Source organism: Myotis lucifugus, unplaced genomic scaffold, assembly GCF_000147115.1.
Source record: "Myotis lucifugus unplaced genomic scaffold, Myoluc2.0 scaffold_48, whole genome shotgun sequence".
NCBI classification, from domain to species: Eukaryota; Metazoa; Chordata; class Mammalia; order Chiroptera; family Vespertilionidae; genus Myotis; species Myotis lucifugus.
Window position 1 is genome coordinate 5,413,212 of NW_005871096.1, and position 19,763 is coordinate 5,432,974.

The 19,763-nt window shown below is 36.7% G+C and overlaps 1 protein-coding gene across 1 annotated transcript in view; it reads right to left on the bottom strand.

Moving 5' to 3' along the window:
- Positions 1–19,763, bottom strand: part of KLHL5 (kelch like family member 5) — a 55,746-nt gene that overhangs the window by 33,655 nt on the left and 2,328 nt on the right. Inside the window, exons 2-5 of the mRNA XM_006088508.3 lie at positions 11,468–11,650; positions 7,437–7,573; positions 6,423–6,619; positions 192–404 (exon numbers count right to left, since the gene is read on the bottom strand). Of these exons, the coding sequence (XP_006088570.1) occupies positions 192–404; positions 6,423–6,619; positions 7,437–7,573; positions 11,468–11,650 (730 nt within the window). The remainder of the gene's footprint in view (positions 1–191; positions 405–6,422; positions 6,620–7,436; positions 7,574–11,467; positions 11,651–19,763) is intronic.

The following is a 19,763-nucleotide window of genomic DNA, read 5'->3' on the forward strand; positions in this document are numbered from 1 at the left end:
TCTGAAATCAATAAAAATATATATTTTAAAAAACCCCACTTAATAGGAATATACGTAAAATAACCCTATGGGATAGAATAGTAAGAAAAAAAAACTAGACACAAGTATATATTAATGTAATTAGCATAAAGTGAACACTCCAATTTTGTTGAAATTATGACATTGTTTTCAAATATTCAAAAATTGTTTACCTGTGGTGCAAGAAGAGGTAGCCTAATATAAGCCAGGAGTTTACTGAGATCTTTCCGTCTCTGTTCCAAGTCATGACGGACCCAAGTAAGAAGTGCATTCAATATCGTCTCCTCATTAGGAATGTTCATGTCATCACTGGCCAAGAGCTTTGCAATTTCATTGGCTGGTAATAATACAAATTCTTGGTTTCGAATTACTTCCATGAAATGTTCCTAGAGAGAAAATAAGTATCATATAAACAAAACTTTTTATTTCTTTTTCCTGTCCAATACTGGTTTTATTTGATGCCAAAATAGTTTATAATTTAGTCCTTCCTTACAATTTATTACTGCTTGCTAGGAAAGAAACACAGTAGGAAAACAAAACAAAACAATTTAAACTACAATCATATTGTTAAACTTTCAATTTCTATATCAAGTAGAATTAAAGTGTTGTATCATTTATTACATTTTAAAAATGGACGTGGGACCTTCAGGTATTGCTTTGCTCAAGTTAGGGAATAATTTTGGCATGTCTTTCAAAGGAAGATAAAAGAATTTAGACATGAGATGTAAGATAGGCTAATATTAAAATTTAGTTTAGATTTGTGGTTGCCGTAGAATTTGGCCAATAGTGGAGCCAAATATTGGGTGAGCTGTGAAGCTATTTCTCTTACCCAGAAATGGTTTCCTGGCTGGCTAGATTTCCCTGGGCCGCAGAAGTCTTCTCAGACTGCCTGGGGAAGAGTATGTGTCCTTAGGACTATCCTAAAACCACACCGGCCTTTAAGAGTGTTTTAATGTTATTTATAAGACCACCCAGGACTTTAAGTCTAGTTTGAAAACTTTAATCTCCTCTAATCTGACTTACGTACAAAGTTCTATTGGTCTATAAGAAAAAGCCAAAGTATAAGAATGTACTGGTACTCCAGGACCTTATACCAAAGATGACTCAGCCCTGGCCACATACTAGAATCAGGCTCTTTTTAATTAGAAATGGGCAATAGGAATGCCCTTAGATGTGAAAGAATGACTTTTATTAGGCTATTGTACTAAGCAATCTGAAGAGAAGGGAATTGTACTCTCTGGTATACAAGGTTACAAGTCTTAGTGCATGGATTGATTATATAGTTGTAATTTAAATGCAAATGCTAGACATATGGTCTCTTTATGTTTTTCTTACACTTCCTAACGTGCTATGACTGTCTCAGCACACAGAATTTTAGAAAAATAGCTAAGGCTGTTTAAATTAGAGCTACAGATAAGGACTATCAATAATTATCTCCTAAATTAAAATGAGAATTATATTTTCCATATAGCATGCAATAACCCTAGTTAGGTACTGATCTAAAATATATCTAGGGTTAACATTTTTTTCTATAAAAATTTTTCAGAGGAAAACCATACATGAATAGTTAACTAAATTCAATTGCTTCAATTCATCATGATTTGTTAAAGATGCCACAGTGAATCTATTTTAAATGACTGGTTATCATTTTCAGAAATATATTTTAATAAAACCTCAGTTCTGGAATGGCTTCAAGCAAACTGTTCTGTGCCATTGTATACTGACATTATAAAATGATTTGGTAACATACAGCAAGAACTATAAAAATGTTGAAGTTCTCAACCCAATTATGTCACAAGTAGTTTAATCCTTACTAAATAATTCACGAGGGAAGGAAATTGATGCTTCTCTAATGATGCTTATCTGTATTATCCTATACTAGAGGCCCGGTGCACGAAATTCGTGCACTGGGGGTGGGATGGGGATGATCCCTCAGCCTGGCCTGCACCCTCTTGCAGTCTGGGACCCTCAGGGGATGTCCCTTTCACAATCTGGGATCCCTCACTCCTTACCACCAGCCTGCTCGCTCCTTACCACTCGGCTCACTGCTCCTTAGGGCTGCCTCGGAGGTGGGAGAGGCTCTCGCCACCACTGCTGCGCTTGCCAGCCATGAGCCTGGCTTCTGGCTGAGTGGCCGCTCCCCTGTGGGAGCGCACTGACCACCGGGGGCAGCTCCTACATTGAGCATCTGCCCCTGGTGGTCAGTGTGCATCATAGTGACCGGTTGTTCTACCATAATGGTCGCTTAGGCTTTTTATTATTCTATATAATAAAAGGCTAACATGCAAATCGACTGAACAGCAGAACGACCGGTCGATATGATGTGCATTGACCACCAGGGGACAGACGCTCAATGCAGGAGCTGCCCCCTGGTGGTCAGTGCGCTCCCACAGGGGGAGTGCTGCTCAGTCAGAAGCCAGGCTCACGGCTGGTGAGCACAATGGCCCACCTCCACGGCAGTACTAAGGAGCAGCGAGCTAAGTGGTAAGGAGCAGCGAGTGGTAAGGAGCGAGGGGTCCTGGACTACGAGAGGGATGTCCAACTACTGGCTTAGGCCCACTCCCTAAGGGCTCCCAGACTGCGAGAGGGTACAGGCTGGGCTGAGGGACCCTTCCAAGTGCACAAATTTTGTGCACAGGGCCTCTAGTTATTTATAAAAGTAAAACTTAGCAAATAGTTTAGATATCCAGCTATTGGGGTTATAACTCAATGGACTATTAAGTAGGCATTAAAAATTTCAAGGACAAAGATCATATAGATATATAAAAAGTTGTTTATTCTAAAATATTAGATGAGATTCTGAAGAAATCAAATACATTTCTAATTGCTCAAAGGTATAGTGTATGGTATAGTCAACATTTATACAACACTGATGTAACTACTGCCATACTTTCACATGGTATTAACTATTTGTACACCATAAGCATCTATAGATGCAAGTGGCTTACCTTTTTTATTTTATTTTTTTTTATTTATTTTTTTTTTAAAATATATTTCATTGATTTTTTACAGAGAGGAAGGGAGAGAGATAGAGAGTTAGAAACATCGATGAGAGAGAAACATCGATCAGCTGCCTCCTGCACACTCCCTACTGGGGATGTGCCCGCAACCCAGGTACATGCCCTTGACCGGAATCGAACCTGGGACCTTTCAGTCCGCAGGCCGACGCTCTATCCACTGAGCCAAACCGGTTTCGGCTTACCTTTTTTAATTAAATTCAAAATATCGTGGCAGTTAACTGGTTAATTGCATTTCATCAATGATAAAAACCTATTATATAAGTATTCTTTTTTTAAAAAATCTTTAAATATATTTTTTATTTATTGGTTTCAAAGAGGAAGGGGGAGGGAGAGAGAGATAGAAACATCAATGATGAGAGAGAATCATTGATTGGCTGGACTCCTGCATGCCCCACATTGGGGATCGAGCTCGCAACCCAGGCATGTGCCTTGACCAGGAATAGAACCATGAACTCCTGGTTCATAAGTCGATGCTCAACCACAGAGGCACACCAGCTGGGCTAAATATTCTTTTCTTTAAAAAAAAAATGTTTTTATTGATTTCAGAGAGGAAGGGAGAGGGAGAGTGAGATAGAAACATCGATGGGAGAGAAACATCATCGATCGTGGCTGCCTCCTACACACCCCATACTGGGGATCGAGCCTGCAATCCAGGCATGTGCCCTTGACTGGAATTGAACCAGGGACCTTTCAGTCCACTGGCCAATGCTCTACCCACTGAGCCAAACCAGCTAGGGCTAAATATTCTTTTGATTATTTGTTGATATATTTCAGAACATGCCCATTCCATTTTAGTATAACTTGTACTTAGCGAAAATTTAATTTTTAAAAACTTATGGAAATACTACTAAACAAAGTACTTTTCAAAAGTATTTGGTTTTGAAGCAGGTACTTTAGCAGAATTCCATGGTTTTCTAGGTTTTCTAGATCACAAAACAAAATTTTAAGTTTTAAAATGAAATGCTTATATTTATTTTATAAATCCATAATGACATTAAAATTTTGTAATGACATAACCAGTCTTATACTTTTTTTGTAGAGGTTTAATGACTTGTTCCAGGTCAAGTGCAGTGGCAGTCATAACAAGAACAAAAGTTTCCAGATTTTAGGGTTACAGGAAGGAACTCCTCATCCTTCCCTACTTGTATTCATTCAGGATCAGGGAACATCCAAAGTACATGCACCATTTATTGACTGTGCCAACTGGATTCACTATGTGGCATTACACTTCCTTCATATTTTGAATCCATTTTATGATACAAACAGCTATCATGCTACCTAACACTTGCTAGCATTATGCTCCTTTCCCCTTTGGGATAGTTTTTAAGTAAATGAAATTACTGAGGGATTTATTTAAATTAAAGATTGAATTTTGTTATACACTTTCATTCAGTTCCCATAGCAACAATTCAAATCACACAATCTGCCTCTAAATTACTTATTGTTATTAGAATTCAATTTCATGTCTCTGTTGCAACTGAATAATGTCAAATAATGGCTTGAAAGGAAAAAAAAACCCCTACCCCAACTTCTTGGCTATGAGAAGAGCTTTAAGAACATTGAGCTAATTTGAATTTAATTTATGTCTAAGTCTTAAAAAAGCAGCAATTGTGCCTCTACTGTAAACAACAGGAGTGACCTAAATATTTCTTGTGAATAAAACTCCTTCCTAGGAAAGACATCTTACTTAAATTATGACTTGATTATAAAGGTTTAAAAATCCAGCTTTATTTTATTTATATTCATGTTATTCCAAAAAGTATTTGACCTTGAAATGAGAACTATGCAAGGTTAAAATGAGAACTCTACAAGGAAGAATAAAGATGGAGGGGGTTAAATCTTCTGAAAGGACTTATTTTAAGATGTTAACCTAACGCCATGCTAGGTCTGTATAGTATTGCCCTGTTGCACAATCTTTTATTTTTTCACTTGAAGCACTTTGACCATTATAAACAAGAACATTTCTGAAAAGTAATTATACCACAGGGAGAAAAACGAATCACAAAGGTTGTGCTTTTGTATGAGTGCTTTTTGTCCACTCACATAAATCCCTTCCGTGTTGAAGAGTAAATCTATATAATGTGGCGACAATTATGATGATGTCATTTATTGACTGGGTATACTCTGTGTCAATCACCGTTTTAAGTGCTAAACTTCTAGTAACTCATTTAATCCTCACATTAAGCTTATGAAGTAGGTAGAATTAATCTTCCTGATAGTTGTAAATATTCGGTCTTATAATTTTTCCAGATCTCTATTTTTCTAGTGAATGATTCCTAAAGTACTTGTCAATCCCCTGACAAAACAACTCAACAGAAGGATGGGGGGTGGGGGACAGTGTAGAGAAAAACATCTAAATTAGTAATATGGATAACTGTATTTGTTATGTAAATGCTCACATTTTCTCTTCCCTTAGAAGCTGTATTGCCTTAAATGAAGCATTTAAAGCCAGAGTCTTCAATCATTGCACAAGAGTAAAGAACCAAGTGTGGACAGATGGCCATTCCTTAAAAATCCACAGCCCTCCCTTCCCTAAATCCCTCTACAATGAAGACCAGGGAGTTGTTGGTCCTAACAATATGCCCTCAACATGCCCTTATTTTCTTGCTGTCCTAAATCAAGCTGTACTCATTATCCTCTAGGCCAGGGGTCCTCAAACTACAGCCCGCGGGCCACATGCAAATACAAATATTGTATTTGTTCCCGTTTTGTTTTTTTACTTCAAAATAAGATATGTGCAGTGTGCATAGGAATTTTTTCATAGTTTTTTTTTAAACTATAGTCCGGCCCTCCAATGGCCTGAGGGACAGTGAACTGGCCCCCTGTTTAAAAAGTTTGAGGACCCCTGCTCTAGGCTTCTGAATCAGAGCACCCTCTGTGATTTATTTTGAGCATATAATTTGATACAATTAATAACAACATATTTCTATATAACTAAGAACACTTCTTACTTATAATGAGGTTTATCCATGATAAAAAACCTCCCCTTCAGTCTCCTATATTCTGTACTAGGACTGCACCAATGCACTATCATCACTATCACCAACTTCCATCAGTGAATATGTAGACAATTGTGAAATTCATGCAAGTAAAATGTTTGCTGGAAATCTTGCTTTAAAAACAACAGATGTGAAAATCCTGATTGGAACAGTCCTAGGCCACTGTTCTGATTTTTAGTGATTGTGAAAACTTAAGGCTTGACTCATGTAACCAGGAGAAATATTCCTTGGTGTTTTTCCTTATAACCCAATGAATTAAACAGTGAACCTGAGCCTGAAAACATGTGGCAGAGCCATGGGAAAACAGCAACATGTAGCTAAGCCTGCAACAATAAAGAATAAGACAAAGAGCATATGCTTTCCTGCTTTTCAAAAAAACACATACCATAGTATAATTGTGAGCCACTTTATGCAAATCTGTACAACCTTGGGCATCAGCAAAAGAACGGATTCCAAGACAGTTGGATGGGTGAAGCTGTTTCATTAAAAACTTACAGCATGCTTCCACAACCTGTGAAAGCTGAAGAAGGCAAGCTGTAGATAACAGGCACTCAATATTATCTTCTTTTAATTCAAGGCGACCTTAATGATAAAGAGAAATTCCATTAACTACGGAATTATATTAACTTCAGTTTATAAACTAATTGGTGTTAAGAATAATAATTCTAAATAAGAACTCATTACATGCATTTCAGACCTAGATGATTTAAGACATTCAGAAAGAAAAAAAGAGTGCTAACTATAAAATAATTTTTGCCCTTTGTGACTTCTGCTAAAATAAACAAATAATAACTCATTTTTAAGACTTTTATAAGTACCGCGCGCTAACCGATTGCGCCACTGGAGCCCCGCATTTTTAAGACTTTTAAAAGGATGATTTAATTAGTAACATATCTATTATATATGACTCAAATTTTAAATGTAATATTCTAAACCAGTGATGGTGAACCTTTTGAGCTCGGCATGTCAGCATTTTGAAAAACCCTAACTTAACTCTGGTGCCATGTCACATATAGAAATTTTTTGATATTTGCAACCATAGTAAAACAAAGATTTATATTTTTGATATTTATTTTATATATTTAAATGCCACTTAACAAAAAAAATCAACCAAAAAAATGAGTTCGCGTGTCACCTCTGACACGCGTGTCATAGGTTCGCCATCACTGTTCTAAACACACAGAATTGATCTAATTATTATATTAACAGCTAAAAATATCATTCAAAAGCTTAATTATGATAACCGCTTTAAAGGTTCTAATATACAGGTTTTAACTTAAACAGGTATCACCAAGGGTGGTGATTATAATAGCAGAATTAACTGTTAGCTGTGGCTAAAATCAGAAATCTGAAGTCTAATAAGATAACATAAATCTAAGAAGTTTTAAATTTATATTACCTGTATATGCATACTGAATCAGGGACCATAGTGAATTTGGTTCTACACCTTCCATTTTTATTTCTTCTTGTCTTGCTTCCCTGACATCATTAGTAAACATGGCAGCAAAATAATCTGAGACAGAGGAGAGCACCAATCTGAGGACATATTAGAAGAAAAAAAAAATCAATGACCATATTAAAGTTGATGCTCATTAATAAGTGCTACTTCTACACAGTTCTATATTTGTAAAATAATTTATGTTGTGAACTGAGAAAAATTTTTTCCCCAAGAAAGTACACTGCATACTGAGAATCATATGAAATAACCTCTAAGTGGGATGAAAATAAATAAATAAATAAATACTACTTCTCTCTCTCTCCTCTCCTCTCCTCTCCTCTCCTCTCCTCTCCTCTCCTCTCTCTCACTTTGTTACCCATAGAAATTGCATCGTACTGGGAAATGCATTTTATTTGCTTTATGCTCTAGTTCCCTAGTTCCTTCTTTTGAATAATAAATTATCATTACTGAAAATTTTCTGCTGAAGTAATGATTTACTCTTTCACTCCTTAAATATTGATTTATAACATCTAGAAAAAAAAAGCTACAAGGCCACAGCATTAAATTGACTATATATAAAAAAGGGGAAGAAATATAAAGGTTGATTTCTGTTTATCACCTGTTTTTTTAGTTAATCATACAAGTAGTGAATATATGGAAGACATTTGAGAATGGTTTTAGCAAGTTATTTTTAACTTTTATGATATTTTAAATTATTATGATAGTTAAAAAGTTATAATATTTTTGTTTCAACACTACAAACTATATTATGTCATAATAATAATTATTCTATATTAGCTATGCCTCTGTCCAGACTTTGATAGTCACATATAAGCAAAATAGGATATATATATATTTTAGAGGCCTGGTGCATGAATTTGTGCACAGGTGGGGTCCCTTGGCCTGGCTGGTGATGTGGGCCGTCTCGCCCAATCCCGATCGGGGCCGATGGGGGCTGGCTGGGGAGGGGCTGTGGGAGGGCTCCAGGGCAACCAGCCCTCTTGCCCTGTCCCAATCGGCCGGATCCCAGCAGCAAGCTAACCCACTGGTTGGAGCGTCTGCCCCCTGGTGGTCAGTGGGCATAATAGCGACTGGTTGAGCGGTCAGACACTTAGCATTTTATGCTTTTACTAGAGGCCCAGTGCACAAATTTGTGCAAAGGGTCCCTAGGCCTGGCCAGCTGGGGCCTTCCTTTGTTCCGTGCCGCCCCCTGGTGGTCAGCGCATGTCATAGCGAGTGATCAAATTCCCGGTCTCCTGGTCAAACTCCTGAGGGGACACTTTGCATATTAGCCTTTTATATATATAGATTATATAGGACTTTAAACATGCATTTTCATTTGATAATATGTTTTGAAGATATTTCCATATCAGTACATTTATATAGATTTACTTTATTCATTTTTTTTAAAAAAACAGAGATTATGATACAATAATAGTTGAAACTGCCTTGGTGTTTCTCTCTAATTCCATTCTCCTCCCTTCCCAAGAGTGGGTTGCAGAGTCTTAATGTTTGCAAAATTGCTCTAGAAAGTGCTGTGCCAATGTAGACCCCTACCAGAATTGTATAATAATTTAATAAGGTCCAAGAATACTGTCAGATATTTAAAAATTTTGGCTATCTGTAAGGTATTAAATGGTATTTCATTGTTGTTTAATTCACCTGATTGCTAGTGAGGTTGAAGATCTTTTCAACTGTTTATTGGCCATTTGGTTTTCTTCTTTTGAGAACTGCCTATTCATTCATTTATCCCCCAAACAAATGCTTATGCATGCCTAGTAAGTAATGGGCACTATCTAGATACTTGAAATATTACCAGTGCAAAAAACAGAGAAGAGATCCCTTCTCCCACTGAGAAGAGAGAAGGGAGACAAACTGATAAACAGCAGAAATAAACTCTATAGTACATTTAAAAGTGCTAAGTGCCCTGGGGGAAAAAGTCAGGTAAAGGAATATGGGGAGTGGGAGGTGGGTTAAAATAGATGGTCTCATTGGAAAGAGACAATTGGGCAAATAATTGAAGGAGATGCAGGAATTAGTCATTCAGGGATCTGGGAGGAGCATTCGGGCAGAAGAGCAGCCAATGCAAAAATCCAAAAGCCAGAGCAGCATGCATGGCACATACAAGGAACAATAAGGGGGTCCGTGTGGCTCGGAGTGAGCAAGGAGAGCACTAGGACAGAACATCACAGAGGTAATGCCAGGCTGGATCACACAGCCGCTGTGAGCACACACAGTGACATGAGGAGCCACTGAAAAGTTTGATCAGAGGAATGACGGAATCTAAGTTCTATTTTTAAAGGATCACTCGAGTAGCTGTGTAGAAAACAGAATGTAGGGGAAAGGAATCAAAGGAAGGAGACTGGTTAGGAGTTTCCTGCCTTGGTAACCTAGTGACATGGTGATGGCTTACATAATATGCATGACAGGTAAGGTAATGAGCTCTGCTTTGGCAATATAGAATTTTAGATGCCTTTATAAAATTCAAGTTAAAATATGTTAATAAACTGATACCTATAATGTGGACTTTTTGTCACCATATGTAGTAGCATCTCATGCTAATTAAGTCACTAAAAACTATAAAACCAAGGCCATTCTTCCTGATTTTACTTCCACTTTGAAGAGTTTAACAAAACTTTTGGGACAGAGTGTTAATTAATTTTGAAAGGCATAAAAAAGCCTTTGGGATCATAATAGTGATTAACACTGAATAATGAAATATGGAATTATCAGAAGAAAAATGACTTGTTTTTTTTATTAAATAGCTCTTTTTTCTCTTTCTTATGTCAAGAAATAATACTTCATTTCTGTTAAAGCCTTTTGTTCCCTAGCACCAATGATTTTCATATTTCTTGGCGATCAGCAAACAAAAGTTGGGATAACTGCAGTTATTTAAAAATTCTTAACAGTTTTTGCCATTCTATTTGATCAGCTTTTTTGCTTCTGAATACCCACAGCTCTAATTCCCACTGAATTTACTTAAAGTTATTTAATACATAGAATTAGGTAGGGTGAAAGCTGCTTATAATAACTGAAATCTATGCCAAACAATACTGACTGATCTGAGGCTACTGTGTTTTGTTTTTGTGCTTCTACAGAGGGAAAGTGACCCTTTGGGGTCATTTGATGTATAATAATTTCATATGCACCGTTTTCTTTGCAGAAATTCCATGAAATATACCTCTTCCCCCAAACATTCTATCCTAACAGTCAATTGAAATTAGTTACCACAACATGATACTGTTATAATAACTTGGTTATTAAATAACAGGAAAGGAATTAAGGGAAGACTAAATAATAAAGGCATGCCATTTATACAACCTTGCTAGGAAGCTGCAATTAACATTCTCCAAGTCTGTTCCCCACAGATCTCTGGGGGAAGGGACTGGACAATAGATGCATACCCAGTAAGGTCTGGGTGCTGTGGGAGATGTTTACCTGTCAGTCACACCTGGGAACAAGTCAGTGGCCAGAATAGGTGTGGCCACTGCAAGGGTGTGAAACCTGAATATTTAAACTCTGGGACAAAGGAACCTCCCTCTTGCCTCTCTCTCTTGCTGCTCTGGGCTGATTCCTGTTGCAGGGCGCCTGGGTCCTCTGCATTCGACAACATGGCCCACAGCCACGTGGGCTCCGTAAATCTATAATGGATTAATAGACTTTAACTTGCCTGATGTTACCTGACCCAGCTCCACCATGGAATGGACACTCTGGACACTGGCCCTGCTTTTGGCTCTGCTGGAGCCCCAGCTGCACCTTTTTCAGGACAGGGTTAAGGGGCAGGGGACTTTGCAACCCAAGAAATATAATTCCATGCCAATAAAAACCATTCATTCTCCTGTAGGGGCCTCTGGAAATGCTTATTCCAGTGGTACCCCAAGAACCCCACTAGTGTCAGGGAAACTGAACCCACTGATTTCTCCTGCAACAAACATACATAACTAAATCATCAAGAAAATTTTCACACACACAGAAATTTAAAAAACAATTACCTATGAGCTGGAATTCTGCGATCACCAGCAACTAGAATTACATCACATAACTGTTTATGTCTCAAATAGTTTTCCATCTTTTTAAATGTTTGCTCAGCATGATTAAGGGCTTGGAAAAATTCATCTGATGAACATGGCTCCATAGTATGGCAGGATGATACTGTCTGACTACTATTGGAAGTCCTGAAAAGAAAGAGAACACACATTTTGAAATATCACTATTACATTAAAAGATGTTTTCTAGCGAGTCCCTTTAAAACCTTCAAATGTGATAGAAGTAATTGATGCTACCAGTCAATATTAATGTATAATCATTCATTTTTGTCTTTTAAAATCATATGTGTGTCTTGTAAGCATTGTGAGTGAATGTGACATCTGTTAGTTAACAGCTACACACATTCTTTGTAGTGTTTGTTTTTGAGGTCTCTTCTCTGGTCAACACAACATCTCTGTTGGAAAAAAACGCAAGTGTTTTCATATTAATAGACATTCCTTCTAACGTTATATGTAGGTGTAAGAGATCATTTTTTGAAGTAAGGAAGGCAAATATAAATTCAAGTCATCCTTTACTTAAAAATGGGTTATGTTCAATAGCTCACTTGTAAGATGTTTAAAATATGAAATTATCATAAAAACCATGCTATAAATAATTTATTTGATTCTCTGCTCAGTCTTCAAAAGTTCAGATAAATTATAACTTATATTGCAGGTTAAAGGACTTTGATGGCCTAACTAAAAAATTATTTGAAATTTCCAAACTCCCTCCCTTTCTCTCGCTCTCGCTCTTCCTGAGTTGAATGGACAGGACTGAGAACTCAGATGAAGGAAGAGGTAAAATGCACTCAAATAAGAACACTCCCATAGACTGTACTCATGGAACTCTGACATTAGATTGAGATATAAGCTAACAGTGCCTGACTAATACATATTTCTACTAAATCCTCCCAGCCCAGTGCATTTTCAGTGCCAAACAAATATGGGCCCTAAAAAAATGTTCTTGGAGATAACTGTCAATAATAATAATGAAGGCAAAATATATATTTTCTAGAAAGGATGTATTGTATACTATGAATATTATTGGTGTGATGACCTGGAAAATCCAGTATTATAGACTCAATTTTACATTTAAGATCATTAACATAAAAATGTATTGAGTAATGTATATCTATATGTTGCTTACACAACTAAGTGAGAATTAGAATCTAACAGAAAACATAAGCAAAAACAAATAATGGTGGCTTTGATGAATAATAATTTGAAGATTTAAAACATTTTTAATAGCACAAAATTTATTTTATTCTGTCAATATACTGATAAATGATTATGAATATTAATAATCTAAGGATGAGAGAATATTAGAAAAACTAATTTTAATAAGCTACAAATCTTTTCTAGGACAAGATAAAGTGAAGTAAATAAATCAAGTTCTTTCCTAGGGTTTCTATATTTTGTATTACATTTCTTATACTTTATATTACATTCTCAGAAATGACTAGAAAATGAATTTGTTGATGATTCGTTTGGGTGGACACATGATCCAAACAAGGCCAATCAGAATTAATCTCAAGATGTTTGTTGATGTTCTTTAAAAAGTCACTCTCTTCCCATTGAGTTTGCTAAGCTGATAAAAAGGAAACTTGAAGCTGCTAGTGGCTTTTTTGCTGCCACATGAGAAAATGCCATCACAAAGGAAAACAGAATCTAGAGAGGGAGAAAAATAGATTTCTGGACTTATTTGAGTATCTGGATCCAGCCAGATGTCTAAAGTTAGGCTCTGTTCATGGACTTTCAATGTACTTATATGAAGCAAAGTTTCTAGCTTTTGCTTAAGTTAGTTGAACTGGACTTCGGTCTTTTTCAGTTAGAGTCCTAATTAATATTCATATTAGGGCAAAAAAAGCAGGTTGCAAAAAAAGTATGTAACAATAAGATTCAGATTTTTATTCAAAAAACACACTTGTTATTTATTGTGTATGTTTAGAAAATATACTGGAAGTACACTTCCCCAAATTGTTAATGATTATTTTGGGGTGGCAGGGAAATCAGTTGTTTGCATTTTTTCATTTTTGCCTACTCTATTTTCCAATGTCTCTGATAAAAATATGATGCAATATGGTAAAAAAAAACACCTGATTGAAAAATTAAATCCAAAGAACTCGGAAGAGTTCTATTCAGCTGTCTTCACCTCTTGCACTCTGCTGATTTTAACCCCCAAACAATTCTTCACTTGTACAACAGTAGTAAGTTTTAGCTGGACACAGCTACACACTCAGGTAGAGAATACATTTCTGAGCTTCTTACAACTAGCTGTGGTCATGGGACTGGGTTTTCAACAATGAAATGTGACCAGAACTGATATATCTAACTTGTGTTATTTGATTAATGTCCTCCTTTTCGGTCTTTGGCCTTTCCCACAGGCTAGAATGCAGAGGGGAACTGAGTAAGCTTTGACCATAAAGAAAGGAAGACACAATATGGAAGGAATCCGAGGCTCTGAGTGAACCTGTGAAGCAGAGCTACCTAGCTGCCCTGGGCCACTTGCCATCTGTTAGGTGGCAGAGAAATAAACTTCTATCTCGTTTGAGCTGCCGTATTTCTGAAACTTTTTGTTATAACATTTTAACCTAATCTCTAATAATATACTCCCTAAAGTTAAATGACCAAATTATAGGGCAATGTGCATACAAGTGTATATGTCATGTGTGATTGCTTTCATGCCTAATACATATAGTTCTAAAAATGTATAAAAGTAAAATATAATAAGTGACATAAAGATAGGTTCTTCTGCCTTAACATTTTAGAATTACAAAGGCCAGCTGTGCAACTGTGGTGCCTATCCTTTTCCCTAAGCTGTTGCTTCAGCTTGCCCAGCAGTTCTAGGAAGAATATGATTCCAATAAATTCTTATTCTGTTTAAGTCAGTCAGTCAATGTCAGTTGCTTAAAACTAAGAATGGTGATTGACATAGCATACAGATAGGTATTAGGGCAGCGGTTCTCAACCTGTGGGTCGCGACCCCTTTGGGGGTCGAACGACCCTTTCACAGGGGTTGCCTAAGACCATTGGAAAACACATATATAATTACATATTGTTTTTGTGATTAATCACTATGCTTTAATTATATTCAATTTGTAACAATGAAAATACATCCTGCATATCAGATATTTACATTACGATTCATAACAGTAGCAAAATTACAGTTATGAAGTAGCAACGAAAATAATTTTATGGTTGGGGGTCACCACAACATGAGGAACTGTATTAAAGGATTGCGGCATTAGGAAGGTTGAGAACCACTGTATTAGGGGGTTCATGAACTCCTTGAACTATATACAAAATATTTCACACACACACACACACACACACACACACACACACACACACACAGTGTTTTCTGGGACAAGGTTCCATAGCTTATGTCAAGGGAATCTCTATTATGACTTGGGTATATATGTATGAGGAAAGACCATGCCATATATCTGTCCTAGATACAAGTACATTATAGTTCAACTTCTTTGCCATCTCTGGAAACAAAATTCTTTACAAGTGGAAGTGTAGACATTTTTTAATTTCAAACTGAACCAGAATTAATAGACTGGTTTAAACAAAGAGATGTAGAGACAACAAGAGGGTCAAGACAATGGAGATAGCTCTGGAGAAAAGCTGATTATTATGAAGATAACCCCTTGCTGGGAGAGAAGGAGGACTTAAATGCCTTCAGGCTGAGTCAAAGAATAGCAAATCATCTTATCAAGAAATAGACTTCAAGGATATCTGTAGTTGAAACACAGAGTAGCAAGAAACCAAAAAGACAGGTCTGCTGATAAGCCAGCCAGGCCTGCCATTTTCAAGGCTAAGAAAATTAACCAGGGAGAGAAGGTGACACTGGTTAGAATAAATCATTAACTATTATGTTAATGCAAGTTGAAAAGGTGATTAAATAAATAGTCACAGAGAACTGCCTACTGGTATGGAAGCATGAAATCTACGTATTAATTGTTTGGGCTTCAAAAATGCAGCTATTTCCAAGTGATCAAGGTCAATACCAGTGGTAAGTCAAGTTGGTAGTGTGGACTAAAAGGGGCCACATGCTATCCTGACTAGCTCAGGGACGGCCTGTGTGGCGGCCTTATAAACCCAGAGACCTAAACTAACCACATAGGATGGTCTGAAATGAAAACTTTTTAAATTAAAATAAGTTTATGGTGGGTAGTCATGTCCTAGGCTGGTATCTTTCCTGACAAAGGTCAATCTTTACCTTAACTGAGCCTGCTGTCTTTTTGCATCTACTATAACGTATTGTTGGAATGTCAAAGTAATTTTCCTTTTACTGGGTCCCTCAAAGCACAGGCACTATTTTGTGGAGTCCACAAATCCCCTCACTGTTATTGAGTTAATCATTGACTGTTAACTATCCTCCACCCACCTAAGAATAAAGATGTGTCTACCAGTTTACTTTTTATCCAATCCCAGAATTTCTCCTCCTCTTCCGCTTTGCTTTCTCCTGCCTCTCTAATCCATCACCAATGGATTTCATGTAATCCACTTACATCTTCTCTTTTGATTGTAATGTATAAAATAAGGTGTAAAACTGCGGTTCTCCAGAGCATTATCTCAATCCATTGTGATTTTGCTTCCCAGCATTTGTCAACATTTTGGCTCAAATAAACTCAGAAAAATTCTTCACAGGCTTGAATGTTTCTTACATTGACAGTAGTATGCATCTTTGATATGATGTGATGAAAACGGTACTTTGTCCCTGTGGTCTTCCTCCCCCAAACTCATAACCCCGGTCTAATTATGAGAAAAACATCAGACACATCCCAATTGAGTAAGACATTCTACAAAACATCTGACCAGTACTCCTAAAACTGCCGAAATAATAAAAAACCAGGAAAGTTACTGGGCTGGTGTGACTCAGTGGTTGAGCATTGACCCATGAACCAGGAAGTCACAGTTCAATTCAGGATACATGCCAGGGTTACTGGTTCAATCCCCAGTAGGGGGCATGCAGGAGGCAGCAGACGATTATTCTCTCTCATCATTGATGTTTCTACCTCTCTCTCTCTCTCTCTTCCTTCCTCTCTCGGAAATCAATAAAAAACAAAACAAAAACACACAACAATAAGGAAAGTCTGAGAAACTGTCACAGCCCAGAAGAGACTAAGGGAACATGATGGACTAAATGTAACAATGTTGCCTGGCCGCCTGGCGTGGCCCAATGGTTGAGCATTGACCTATGAACCAGGAGGTCACGGTTTGATTCCTAGTCAGGGCACATGCCAGGGTTGCAGGCTCAATCCCCAGTAAGGGGCATGTAGGAGGCAGTCGATTAATGATATCCTCTCATCATTGATGTTTCTATCTCTCCCTCTCCCTTCTTTTGAAATCAATTAAAAAAAAAGTAATATGTTATTCTGGATAGAATCCTATAACAGAGAAAGGATATTAGGTAGAAATTAAGGAAATCTGAATAAAGTATAGACTTCAGTTAGCAATAAAATATCAATATTAATTCATTAATAATCAGATGCACCATACTAATAAGGTAATAATAGCAGCGGAAATTGGGTGTGGGGTATATATGAACTCACCATATACTATCTTAACAATTTTTCTATACACCTAAAACTGTAATATAAATATGAAATTTGTTTTTCTTAAGAGTAGTTTTATTTTACTTATGACCTTGATCAAGTTACTTAGCCTTTCTGGGCCTCATTGGCCTCATCTGTAAAGTTAGAATACAGGATGGGGAAAAGGAGGTTTACAGTTGTGGGTATGGAAAACTGTTTATTCTTGTACTATTATTTATTAGTTATTGTATTATTTTCTATATGAAAAACTGTAAACCTACTTTTGCTCCTTCCTGTATAACACGAACAGTCTAACTCAGAAATCTGTTGTGAAGACTAAATGAGTTAATATACTAAAATGCTTAGAACAGTGATTCACGGATAGTAAGCACCAGTCAGTATTAACTGTATTACTTTATTATTAGAGGCCTGGTGCATGAAATTCGTGCAGGGGGGGGGGGGGGGTGGTCCCTCAGCCTGGCCTGCGCCCTCTTGCAGTCCAGGAGCCCTCGGGGGATGTCCAACTGATGGCTTAGTCCTGCTCGGGAGCGGGCCTAAGCCAGCAGTCAGACATCCTTAGCGCTGCTGCAGAGGCAGGAGAGACTCCCACCACCGCTGCTGTGCTCACCAGCTGTGAGCCTGACTCAGGGCTTCCGGCTGAGGGGCACTCCCCCTGTGGGAGCGCACTGACCACCAGGGGGCAGTTCCTGCATTGAGCGTCTGCCCCCTGGTGGTCAGTGCACATCATAGCAACTGGTTGTTCTGCTGTTCAGTCGATTTGCACATTAGCCTTTTATTGTAATAGGATTTTTCAATATTTGTAAAGTATAGTAACATTTTATGCATATTGACTAAAAAATTGCCTGACATTAAAGTCTAACTTTACAAACAAAATTTGAAATGATTTCCCCCAATGAAAAATGTCAAAAATTACAGAATTTCAAAGCTGCCAAATCAAGGGAAGTGTAAACTGTGTTTGTATTATGGTCACATGGTAGGCTACGTGTAAACCTTGCTGACCCTGTTAAGAATTCATGAGTTAAGCTCTTATGAACCTGTAGTTCACATGAAAGGTTACAACTCTATTACATAGGGTCTAAAATTCTCATGGTGTAACAAAAACTAAAGTTTGTATTTTAATACCAAAGTAATGATTTAGATGACTTCCATGAAGAAAAGGTGGCTAGGTTATAGACCCAAGATCAAAGTTAAAAGAAGAGGAACTTTTAAATCATTTAGATCTGTGGCAGCAGAAACTACCAGAAGCCAAAGGCTCAGGCAGATACTTCTCCTAGCCATTATGCAACTGATCAAACATATTAATAATGTAGGCTGCCTTCTAAGTCCTTATGAGTCTGTGTATGTAAAACCACTCAGCAGTCTTCCCTTTTTCTAATAACTGAAAATTTCAGTCTAAGTTTTGGGGTCTAAATAAAAAATATTACTGCCTAAATAAATTCTCCATGTATCATATGTATTTCCCCATTGTGTCTTTAATATTTTAAGATATCTATAGTATACTTAAATAAAATGTTTACTATGTATTTTCTATTATTTGTAAATATTGTATAAGAAAAAGAAACATTTCCAAGTTACATACAAAAATTTGATATCAGTGTAGCTTCTTTTGACATTAACAGTGATAGTTTTTGATTTGTTTACAGTCGAAGAGCAACCACCTAGAGAGATGCTCACTTAATCAAAAAGCTAGGTCCAAATAAATGTATCCACCTTTATAACAAAAATCAAAGACTCAGAGCCAGAAGACTATAAGAAGATGTGAGAATTAGATATATTTAATCTAAAAAAAATGAAGAAGTAAAAATATACACACAAATGACATTTCTAAAATCTAGATGTTTGTTTTATCCTTTTTTTGCAATAAGTTGTTAAGATAGAAATTTCAAAGCATTGAGAATGTTAAATTGCTTTGACATATTTCCCCTTTATATCTAAAACTCAGAGACATTTTAAGTACATTTTATTTTTGAAAAAGGTATTTTAGAAATAGTTTGGTTAAAGCAGATGTGAACTGTTTACTCCCACTTTATTATTTACTTTATCAATCTTCTTGACTAAATTTTTTTAAACAATGACATTTATTTTAGATTTTTTAAAATGTCATTTTCTTATATTTACATTTCCTATAAATAGAAATATCAATTTTATAGTCTTGAAGTATGCATATAGCAATCTCAGTAAAAGGCAATCTTTTTCTTTTATAATGAATATCCCAACAAGAAGTTATTTCAATATGGATACTAAAAAATAGATTAATTTAATTTCAGTAAGCATTAGTTATGCAAACTACCTTTGTTGTAAGGAAGTAAATTACAGTAACCAATGTGTGTATAACCTTTCCAAGACTATACATGTATATACATTTCATACATACATATGTAAAATCTCTCCAAGTAGTAGATACATGTTAAGATTTTTATAATTTATGCTGGTAAATGAATGGTTTGTCTAATTTTGTTAAAATGTGGATACATTGCATTGATTTTTAAATGGAAAGATGATTACTCTTTGGTTTCCCACAAAAATGATAAGCCCTGAACCTTTTACTATATAAATTATTCTGCTATGGCAACAAGTCTCAAAACAACCACCAACTCCTCCCCGCCTCCACCCCCCCCACCCCCCCACCCTCCCCACCGAAGACCCGGCAAGCTGAAGAAAGGGTTAGAACCCCATGTGGCCTCCCTGCTTAAACCCGG